Below are 12,231 nucleotides of genomic sequence, written 5' to 3'. Positions count from 1 at the left end.
ACAAAATTGATAAACCGTTAGCCAGACTCATCAAGGAAAAAGGGAAAAGACTCAAATCAATAGAATGAAACAGAAGAAGTAACAACTGACACTGCAGAAGTACAAAGGAACATGAGAGATTTCTACAAGCAACTATATGACAATAAAATGGACAACCTGGAAGAAAAGGACAAATTCTTAGAAAAGCACAACCGTCTGAGACTGAACCAGGAAGAAATAGAAAATATAAACAGACCAGTCACAAGCACTGAAATTGAAACTGTGATTAAAAATCTTCCAACAAGGGGCTTCGCTGGTGGCGCAGTGGTTGAGAGTCCACCTGCCGATGCAGGCGACACGGGTTCGTGCCCCGGTCTGGGAAGATCCCACATGCCGCGGAGCGGCTGGGCCCGTGAGCCATGGCCGCTGAGCCTGCGCGTCCGGAGCCTGTGCTCCACAATGGAACAGTGAGAGGCCCGCATACCGCAAAAAAAAAAAAAAAAAAAATCTTCCAACAAAAGCCCAGAACCAGATGGCTTCACAGGCAAAGTCTATCAAACATTTAGAGAAGAGCTAACACCTATCTCTCCCAAACTCTTCCAAAATATAGCACAGGGAGGAACACTCCCAAACTCATTCTACGAGGCCACCATCACCTGATACTGAAACCAGACAAGGATGTCACAAAAAAAGAAAACTACAGGCCAATATTACTGATGAACATAGAGGCAAAAATCCTCAACAAAATACTAGTAAGCAGAATCCAACAGCACATTAAAAGGATCATACACATGATCAAGTGGGGTTTATCCCAGGAATGCAAGGATTCTACAGTATACGCAAATCAGTCAGTGTGATACACCATATTAACAAACTGAAGGATAAAAACCATATGATCATCTCAATAGATCAGAAAAAGCTTTTGACAAAATTCAACACCCATTTATGATAAAAACCCTCCAGAAAGTAGGCAAAGAGGGAACTTACCTCAACATAATAAAGGCCATATGTGACAAACCCACACCAACATCACTCTCAATGGTGAAAAACTGAAACCATTTCCACTAAGATCAGGAATAAGACAAGGTTGCCCCCTCCCATCACTATTATTCAACATAGTTCTGGAATTTTTAGCCATAGCAATCAGAGAAGAAAACGAAATAAGAAAAATCCAAATCGGAAAAGAAGCAGTAAAACTGTCACTGTTTGCAGATGACATGATACTATACATAGAGAACCCTAAAGATGCTACCAGAAAACTACTAGAGCTAATCAATGAATTTGGTAAAGTAGCAGGATGCAAAATTAATGCACAGAAAGTCTCTTGCATTCCTATACACTAATGATGAAAAATCTGAAAGAGAAATGGGAGTGTTTCCCATTTACCACTGCAACAAAAAGAATAAAATACCTAGGAATAAACCTACCTAAGGAGACAAAAGACCTGTATGCAGAAAGTATAAGACACTGATGAAAGAAAGTAAAGATGATACAGACATAACATGTTCTTGGACTGGAAGAATCAACATTGTGAAAACGACTATACTACCCAAAGCAATCTACAGATTCAATGCAATCCCTATCAAACCACCAATGGCATTTATCACAGAACTAGAACAAAAAACTGCACAATTTGTATGGAAACACAGAAGACCCCGAATAGCCAAAGCAATTTTGAGAAAGAAAAACAGAGCTGGAGGAATCAGACTCCTGGACTTCAGACTGTACTACAAAGCTACAGTAATCAAGACAGTATGGCACTGGCACAAAAACAGAAATATAGATCAATGGAACAGGATAGAAAGCCCAGAGAAAAACCCACATACATATGGTCGGTCCCCTTATCTTTGATAAAGGATGCAAGAATATACAATGGAGAAAAGACAACCTCTTCAATAAGTGGTGCTGGGAAAACTGGACAGCTACATGTAAAAGAATGAAATTAGAACACTCCTTAACACCATACACAAAAACTCAATATGGATTAAAGATCTAAATGTAAGCCCAGATACTATAAAACTCTTTAGAGGAAAACAAAGGCAGAACACTCTATGGCATAAATCACAGCAAGATCCTTTTTGACCCACCTCCTAGAGAAATGGAAATAAAAACAAAAATAAACAAATGGGACCTAACGAAACTTAAAAGCTTTTGCACATCAAAGGAAAGCATAAACGAAAAGACAACCCTCTGAATGGGAGAAAATATTTGCAAATGAAGCAACTGACAAAGGATTAATCTCCAAAATATACAAGCAGCTCAATATCAAAAAAACAAACAACCCAATCCAAAAATGGGCAGAACACCTAAATAGACATTAGTCCAAAGAAGATATACAGATTGCCAACAAACACATGAAAGGATGCTCAACATCACTAATCATTGGAGAAATGCAAATCAAAATTACAATGAGGTATCAAGTCACACCAGTCAGAATGGCCAGCATCAAAAAATCTACAAACAGGGCTTCCCTGGTGGCGCAGTGGTTGGGAGTCTGCCTGCCGATGCGGGGGACGCCGGTTCATGCCCCGGTCTGGGAAGATCCCACATGCCGCGGAGCGGCTGGGCCTGTGACCCATGGCCGCTGAGCCTGCGCGTCTGGAGCCTGTGCTGCGCAATGGGAGAGGCCCGTGTACTGCAAAAAAAAAAAAAAAAAAAAATCTACAAACAGTAAATGCTGGAGAGGGTGTGGAGAAAAGGGAACCCTCTTGCACTGTTGGTGGGAATGTAAATTGATATAGCCACTCTCACAGCATGAAGGTTCCTTAAAAACTAAAAATAGAACTACCATATGGCCCAGTAATCCCACTACTGGGCATATACCCTGAGAAAACCGTAATTCAAAAGGAGACATGTACCACAATGTTCACTGCAGCACTATTTACAATAACCAGGACATGGAAGCAACCTAAGTGTCCATCGACAGATGAATGGATAAAGAAGATATGGCACATATATACAATGGAATAGTACTCAGCCATAGAAAGCAAGAAAATTGAGTTATCTGTAGTGAGGTGGATGGACCTAGAGTCTGTCACACAGAGTGAAGTAAGTCAGAAAGAGAAAAACAAATACCATACGCTAACACATATACATGGAATCTAAAAAACAAAAATGGTTCTAAAGGACCTAGGAGCAGGACAGGAATAAAGATGCAGACGTAGAGAATGGACTTGAGGACATGGGGAGGTAGAAGGGGAAGCTGGGACGAAGTGAGAGAGTGACATGGACATATATACACTACCAAATGTAAAATAGCTAGTGGGAAGCAGCCGCATAGCACAGGGAGATCAGCTCGGTGCTTTGTGACCACCTAGAGGGGTGGGATAGGGAGGGTGGGAGGGAGGGAGACGCAAGAGGGAAGAGATATGGGAACATATGTATATGTATAACTGATTCACTTTGTTATAAAGCAGAAACTAACACACCATTGTAAAGTAATTATACTCCAATAAAGATGTAAAAAAAAAAAAAAGGGAGGGGATATGGGGATATATGTATGCATACGGCTGATTCACTTTGTTGTACAGCAGAGGCTGGCACAGCATTGTGAAGCAACTGTACTCTAATAAAGATGTTAAAAATATATGTATGTTTTTGTAAAAAGAAGCTATAAAATGCCTGGCATTCAATAAACAGCAGCGATCATAACTACTGGCCATTACCAAGGACTATATAAGATTCTAAAGGATGGTTCTCAATCATGGCTACATATCAAAATCCCTTATGAAGGTTTTTAAACATACAGATGCCTGAGACTCCCTCCATACTTAGTGAATCTCCTAATATGGAAACCAGGTAAGACAACTTAGGTGAGATAATACAAAGGGTCAGACTGCCAAATCAGATTCAACAGGAATTACAGGTCTTACACAGTATCAAGGTAAATAAGGACTCAAAGGATGTAAACAACAGCAAAATATGAGCTAAGCATTCTTTCCCTAGAGAGGTCTGAAACTGTCAGGTGTAGGTGCCTGTAACTATCCTTCTTTTTCCTGTATAAGGATGCATGTTGGTCCACACTGAATATGAAAAGTGTAAGCAAAGGATGAAGTGCAATGCTTGAACAGAAGGAGCCATTTTGATTCTGGAACATCTGCTTTTTATACCCCATTAATTACATAGCTCACGTGACATTTTCCAGCACGCTGCGCCCAATAAATTCATAAATTCCAGGCTTCTTTACAATAAGCAACCTAGACAGACCTGGTCCATCTTGCTAGTAACATTCCATAGGTAAGGACATCCCATCTAGCAAATACCGTTAGTGTGTTTGACAGCAGGTCATTAGTATCTTTACAAAAGACCTGATTCAAATCTTTCCTCCTCAATAGGTGATACAACTTACAGGAACCAGAACCACGTAACTACACCTTTTCCAGTTCCCATTTATCGTTTCTGGACTTATTTGAATAAAATTTTTTTTGAACAAAGATATGTAGGGGCGGACATTCAGAGTGTCCCAAAAGTCTTAGGGCAGTTTTAAGCTTTAAATAGCTGAAATTGATCTTTAAAAAGCGTGAAACTACCCTAACTCTTTGGTACCCTGTTTTATTTCATTTTATGAATGAGGAAATCAAAGCAGTAATAGTTTGTTGTTGTTTTGTGTTTGGGGTTTTCTTTTGGGGGGGCGGGGAGGGTTTTGGGACAGATAAAACAGCAATGCAGTCTTCCAAGTGCCCATAACTGAGAACTATCCTGTTTCACATGGCATGCACTCAGTTCTCTTATGGAATATGCCACAGTATGCTTATCCAAATAAAACGATGTGTGTAATCTCTGTTTTTGCAGATATTCCATTGACAGAAGCAGTGACCCTGGAAGGTTCTTCTATGTTGACATTACAACAGGTGCCCTAATGACTGCAAGACCTCTTGATCGAGAAGAGTTTTCTTGGCATAATATCACTGTCCTTGCTATGGAAATGAGTAAGTAAAACAAAAAAACTGCTCTCCATATAGTGACAAAATAGAAGCACTGGAGAAAGTGGAAGTTTCTAGAGCTTGTTGAAACAAAAATTATCTTCTTTATGGAAAGGAATGGAAATTCTGGTTTATGCAAGTGAATGAATGTATTAATTCAAATACTTATTGAGGATCTTCTATATACCTAATCCTGTGCTACAGATAAAAACACACAAATAAAACATGCAAAAGCAGCACAAAAAATAGCATTCTTAAATCAAAGAGTTAGACTTCTATATGAAGAAAAGGGAAAACTCCTGAGAACTCCAAGAGGCTTTCAATCTTTAATAAGATTAGGAATGCACAAATAGTATAAAATATTATTATTGGATGAAAGGAAACATTTATAACTTATCACTCTTATTACACACATACATATACACATACATGCATTTAAGAATTTCAGACATCTTACAACAAAAGACAGATTTATTAACATAAACTTAAAAATAAAATTGAAAACTAACAAAAACTAAATTAACATATTTATTATAATCTCAACACAAATTAGATTATATACTACTACATTGCATATTTTTCATAACACCTAGTGATGAGAAAGATTAAGGGAAATGACAAATACTAACATATTGGCAGAAGTATGTACAGCCATTCATGAGAGCAATTTGGTAACTAATCTTTGTATTAAGATCCCCCAATATATTCATACTCTTTTTCTCAAGAATTCTCCTTTAATAATTATCTTAAGGAAATAATCATAAATATTAACAAAGATTTAAGTACCCAAATGTCCACTTCATTGTTATTTTAAAATAGGGGGGAATTACCTAAATGTCTAATAATAGGAGTTTGATTAAATAAATTATGGTACAGCCACACAGTAAAATGAGACTATCATATTGATATTAATACCCATGCTTTCAAAGTATATTTCAATGATACAGAATAATCCTGCCCTAAAATATTAAAGCTCTAAATTCAACATTTTTCTTTTCTTTAATTTCAGTGCATGTGTGTGTATGTGTGTGTGTGCGTGTGTGTGTGTGTATTAGAGAGTTTGGACACATGTAATATAATACATAACATGTAATGGAGCTCTCTGGTGGTAGGACTATGGATCACATTTATTCTTACGTTTTTCTGAATTTTTCATTATTCCTTGTATAAACAAGCAACACCAAGTTACAATGAAAAAAATGTAAATATGGCAGCACTTTTGGTAACCAAGCAATAGAAATATTCAGGGGAAAAACACAGAATAGACATTCTTGAGAGAGGAGAAAAACAATGAACCAAAAGAACAGGGCATTCTGAGGTTTAATGCAATTATTTACTATGCATAATTTCTGTGTCTTATGATTTCTATTTTGTCTTCTTGGGATGGTGGCCAAAACAGAAAAAGGCAGGAGGGGCACTAGTGGGGCTGTGAAATTATCTTTGTGTGGTAACGCCAAGCAACAGACAGACCAAAAGGACATATTTCCCCATAAGTGACTACGAGTAACTTCTCATACCCCAGACAAAGATACAGATTTGGTGTGTCCTATACTATCTCCCTTAGTCCATAGGTGGAAATAAATGTGCAGTGTTATCTGTAATCCCATGAATAACTTGAAACCTTCTGAAACAGTAATTCAAAGAACTGATTACAGGTTTTCCCACTATCCAAAAGTAAAGTGTTCCTATGAAACCTTTTGTAAGGCAAAATGTTGTAAAACGAAGAAGCAATTACATTAGGACACATCTTGCTAACGGATGAGCAAAAAAAAAGCACAAATGCTCACAGACACAGTTCAAAGATATGGCAGCTGGATGCCGAGTATAGTTCCTGGGGAAAGAGCTTGTTGGTGCCACTCTCACAGCTCAGGGTGCGACCTGCCTTCAATTCTAGAATCTGAAAAATGAGCCAAGTGAGAGATTCAAAACCTCTTTTTAAGATTCATTTTGTGATACCTGCTCCCCCCCCCACCCCGAGTCTCATCCCTCCCCTCAACCTCCTGATATCACACACCTCTCCAACACAAAACTCGTCCTGCCCATGCTTATGTTCTGGCCACACTCTTAACAGGCAACCCCTGCATCCTTGTGTTGCTATTTCCATGTACTTTATCCATTCCTTTAAAAACCAGAATGAGGAGGTAAACACCTATTCCAACAAAGAGCTGCTTTCTTGCATTTCTGAACCCTCCTCACCTTTGGTATTTGTTTGTTTTGTGTGTGCTTTTAGACAATCCTTCCCAGGTTGGAAGCGTTCCTGTCACAATCAAAGTCTTAGATGTGAATGACAATGCTCCAAAGTTCCCCAGATTCTATGAAGCTTTTGTCTGTGAGAATGCCAAAGCAGGGCAGGTAAGGCAGCCTGTGAGGGTGCACCTTGGTTAACCCCCAACATGTGGAAACGACTGTTTCAGATAACCAGATTTGTCATCAAAGAAATTTAAGACTCCAGAAACTAAGTTTACAAAAGACAGTCCCCAACTTCTGTATATCATGTTGCAACAGTTTATTTGTTAAGACAACTATTTCGAGCCTCCATTACATTTTATAATCTAAACAAGGTTGTGAATCAAGGTGGCTTACTCACCTGTGAAGCCAGGTAGTCACCCACCTTGTAACTGAACTGTATGGAACCAATTGCAGTAACATGTGCTCTGGGTCCTGGAAATGAGGGACTATGGAGATGAAGATAGGAGAAAAAAGGAGAGTCTTTTTCTCATTTTAGCGATCATCCTTGGAAGTGTTTGTAGTAAGGAAAGTTTAGTTTTTATATCTTCCTACCTCCCTTCCTTCTGGCAGCAAGTTTACAGACTGCCTGCCCTATTCTCAGAACACCTCATTACCTAGAACTACCTAGGTAATTCTACTCTCCCCTCCCTCAATTAAAACATCCATTTTATTAGTACCACTCATGTCATGTAAAGTTTTGAGAGGAAAGGCATCTGAAGGAACAAATTTCTACTTATTTGAAACAGCTTTAGTTTCATAATCTTCAGATATATTTGTGTATTTTTTAAAGTCTTCTTTTAAACCTAAATGAATATTGGGTTGACTAAATCCCAAGTGGTGTAACTGAAAAACATCCAAACTGTGCTTGGAATGGCCACGTTATTAATGTATGTGTCAGGCTGCTGCCCATCCCGTGCCCAGCCTTCCATACCTCAGATCACAGGCAATCTCTCCTCTTCTGCTCCTGCTTTTGTAAGACTCTTCAGTCCTCCCTAATGTATTTATTTCCCCCAAGCATATTTTGTGGTCCTGGATTCCGGTTTGGGGATGTTGGGTGCACATGGTAAGGACACACGCTTTGGTAATTCAGGTTTTCCGGCTTTTGTAACACGGCTTTTGCTTCCACTTCTCTCACTCTCCTGCAACATCCCACTGCACAGACTCTCTCTATACAACCAAAACTTTTATTAGCTTCCTGAACTCACCAAAGATTGACTCAACACACCTTCACCATTCTACTCAAAGAAAAAGTGACTCCCTTGTTCCAGGGGGAAAAAAAATGTGTCCTGTAGTCCTTCTCATCTAAATTATCTCATCCATTGATTCTTGAAACCCAGTGCAATGGTCTATAGCATGCCTAAATTTTTTTTCAACAAGTCTAAGATAATTCTACTTCTATATCTATTGAATTTCTAATCTAGAAAGACCTGAAATATTATGCAGCTAATAAAGTTACAATGAAGACTTTCCAGCATAAGAAATGATCTGAGTTATTATAAGAAAGGAGGTATAGAAACTACATGTACATGCTTGAAGTTATGTAAAACTGTATCTGCATGTGAACAAAAATTGGGAGGCAGGATGCAAAAATAGCAATAGTTACTGTGCTAAGGTAGTTGAGATTTGAGCAAAGGGATTTGGGATTTTAATGATTTTTTTATTGTAACATGACAATTTACTTATATATTATAGAAACACCATACATAATTTTTTGTTTTATATTATATAAGATTATCATCATAATATGACAAACATAATACTTTATATTTTAATATGACAAGAAACTAATTTTTAATCTGTAATATAAAGAGTAATAGTAGCACAATAAATTAAACCCCTCATTCCCCAAAGTGAAACATTTCTTTTCTTAACAGGCTTCAGAATAGAAGGACAGGGTTTTTTTATATATATAAATTTATTTATTTATTCACTTATTTATTTTTGGCTGCGTTCGGTCTTCATTGCTGTGTGTGGGCTTTCACTAGTTGCGGTAAGCGGGGGCTACTCTTCGTTGCGGTGCACGGGCTTCTCATTGCAGAGGCTTCTCTTGTTGCGGAGCATGGGTTCTACGTGCGCAGGCTTCAGTAGTTATGGCACATGGGCTCAGTGGTTGTGGCTCGTGGGCTCTAGAGTGCCGGCTCAGTAGTTGTGGCGCACGGGCTTCGTTGCTCCACAGCATGTGGGATCTTCCTGGACCAGGGCTCGAACCCGTGTCCCCTGCACTGGCAAGAGGATTGTTAACCACTGCACCACCAGGGAAGTCCAGAAGGACAGGTTAATAGCATGTTACCACCTCTTTTGTTTTTGCAGCACACAAGCACACCTCCCATTTCTACATTCATCTTCTAATTGTCTATTATACAGTCCTTTGAAGCATGGTTTATCTGTGACTTCAAGTTCAGATTGTGAGCCACAAGTCTATCATAGTCTGTCATATTTGTCATCTTTAGCCCAAGATACGTAAACCCTACTCTTTGATTTTGGCTCTGGGACATGTTTTGAAGATTTTCAAAAGCACACAGCTCAGTAGGTATGTCTGGTTTATGAAGAATCAGGCCTCCTCCTTGTGTTAGATTTGTCAGACACTGTCGTTAGCTTTGTATCTGCCGAGTTGGGATGTGTGCTTTCCTCTTAGGGAGAAACGAAGCCCAGAAAGAAATCAGACGACGTCTTTGGTGCAGGCTGAGGGCGGCGTGAAACCTGCTGAGCAGAATCTTGAATGGCAAGTAGGGCTGAGGATGAAATTGGACCTGCCAGGAGAGGGGAGGCCAGGAGAGCAGGCTCTGGTGCTCCTGACCTGTATCAATCGCTCACCCATTCTTTAAAGCCCTGTAACCAACCCATCATATGCCTCAGGTCCCCACCTCACCAATATACATATATACAATTTCACAGGTCAGATGTTCTGAAATGACTTTCTGTTTTCCAAGTTATATATAATCACCTATTTATAACATTCATGAAGAAACATGTCATCACGTGTTTGGCACCATGCACAAGACGGAATGTACAGGATTTGTCTCGGCAGGAATGGGGCAGTGGAGTGACCCTCGTGTATGAGCAGCATTGACGCCAGGCTGGACTGTGCGGCAGATTTATCTTCAGTGCTCTCCTGATCCCTCTCCTTTATTGCAACTCCATCCCCCCGACCTTTAGATTCAACAGAGCCCCGCTGCCAGCTGGGTTCACCAGAAGGCATAAATGAGATGGAGTTCTGTTCTAAGATGTTTATTAAGGCATGCCCTTGGGGCCAATGCCCTTGGAAGGGAAGAACTTCTGCAAGACTGGGCAAAAGGAGAAGTCCAGCTGCAGTGCAGACCCACTAACAGCCCTGGATGACTTCAAAGTGTTCTAGGACTAGGGTTCTCCTGAGTTGAAATGGGATGGCCAGGCTTTATACTATCGCATCAGTCACTGGATATGGAATATCCTGGAAGAATGTGGTGACTGTGGGTAGGTGGCTCTCAGCAACTGAAGCAACCGCCAAAGAGACTGACAGGTGAAGGTATCAAGTCCTTCACTGAAGGGGGTCTGAGCAACACCATGTTTACCAGCAGGCCCCTTGCTGGAAGCTTTCCCCTCTGTTATTTAATCTTCCGCATACTGTGAGGGTAGCATTACCTCCTTAATTTACAGATGAAGAAAGAAAGACTAAGCAAGCCCACCTCAGCCCTCCAGCTGACCCTGAATGTTCCATTTTCTACCCTGTTAATAGCCAGTTTTTGACAGCAGGAGCGTGGTGTCTACAGGGCCAGGCCCGAGAGGGGTGGGGGGAGTCTATGCCGTTGGCTGGCGACAGAGCAAACACACAGGAAGGAGACCACGCCTTCGACACCTGTTCTATATCCCCCCAGTCTGCCTGCCAGTGTTTCAATTGTGTTATTTCTCACTGCTTTCTTTAGGAACTTTTCCATCCTGATCTTCATAACCTTCATGGTAACTTATGACTTTGAAAAACACATGGAAAGGGCAAAATTTTGGCCAAAGAGCTCAAGAGGAAGCCACTCCACCTCTTCCTCTCCTCAGCCCCAAGCCTTGCTTCTGACTCCAGTCTGTTCTATAAAGCGCACCCTGGGGGTCTTGTGCTCTACACTTTGCCTAGCTCCCCTTCCTGCCAACAAAGAGTGACTGCTCTGCGACCCACCCCCTCACATCTGTTTTCCATTAAGCTGACACAATCAATGTAGTGTCTGCTTACTTCCCACTAGGTACTGGTCATTTTTAAATAGAGGGCTCTCAAACATAGCAATCTGACCATGAAATATTAACCCAAATGTGAGGCTAAGAAGGTGAGGCGAGGAGACAAAAAAAACTGGGAAACAGGCAGGACCTTGTGGCATCCCAGAATTATTTCACTCAAAGTCTTGTTTCAACTGCCTAAAAGGGGCCAGACCTGGGGTGAGAATAGTGTGTTATGTCGATGTCTAACATCTGAGGCATTTAGGTATCATCTACCGTGTGCCTGTTAACACACTCAGGCCCAACAATAAACCAAAATTCAATTCTGCACTGTGTGATGGCACAGAGACTGCCGAGGGAAGTTTCAGGATGTCCTCGTTAGGTAAAACAATCTACTACTGGATTTCAGGGTTTGGGATCCCCCCCGCCCTTGAAGCTTTCCTTTTGACTCTGACTCACCTGATTTCATGTCCCTCCCTCAGCTGATCCAGACAGTGAGCGCAGTGGACCAAGATGACCCACGCAATGGCCAGCACTTCTACTACAGCTTGGCTCCTGAGGCTGCTAACAACCCCAACTTCACCGTAAGGGACAACCAAGGTAATCAGCTGGCTACCGATGCTTTTCTACAGCGTGGGCTGGAAACTCTGGGTTACTATACCATGCAAACAGTGTCAGAGGTCACCTGCTCTTTAATAGCACGAAAGACATTAATGTTAATTTGTATGGTCTTTTAAAGTTTTGTTTCACAACATCAAAGACAAAGAACATCCTCTGCTGATTCTGAAACTTTTACTCAGTCAGTCAGTTCACTCAAACATTTGAGCACAGGCTCTGGGCCAGACACTGTGTGAGGCACACAGGCTTCCTTCATCCCCACAGAGAGCAGCCATGTTTGTATGTTCTTTAACTACAGGAAGAA

The 12,231-nt window shown here is 40.6% G+C and overlaps 1 protein-coding gene across 1 annotated transcript in view; it reads left to right on the top strand.

Annotated features, from left to right (window-relative positions):
• Nucleotides 1-12,231, top strand: part of CDH20 (cadherin 20) — a 206,262-nt gene that overhangs the window by 183,805 nt on the left and 10,226 nt on the right. Inside the window, exons 8-10 of the mRNA XM_067698919.1 lie at nucleotides 4,771-4,907; nucleotides 7,132-7,253; nucleotides 11,792-11,909. Coding sequence (XP_067555020.1) covers nucleotides 4,771-4,907; nucleotides 7,132-7,253; nucleotides 11,792-11,909 — 377 coding nt within the window. The remainder of the gene's footprint in view (nucleotides 1-4,770; nucleotides 4,908-7,131; nucleotides 7,254-11,791; nucleotides 11,910-12,231) is intronic.

The sequence above is a fragment of the Pseudorca crassidens genome, chromosome 12 (assembly GCF_039906515.1).
Source record: "Pseudorca crassidens isolate mPseCra1 chromosome 12, mPseCra1.hap1, whole genome shotgun sequence".
NCBI classification, from domain to species: Eukaryota; Metazoa; Chordata; class Mammalia; order Artiodactyla; family Delphinidae; genus Pseudorca; species Pseudorca crassidens.
Note: the sequence above shows the minus strand (reverse complement) of the source record. Positions and strands in the feature narration are given on the sequence as shown.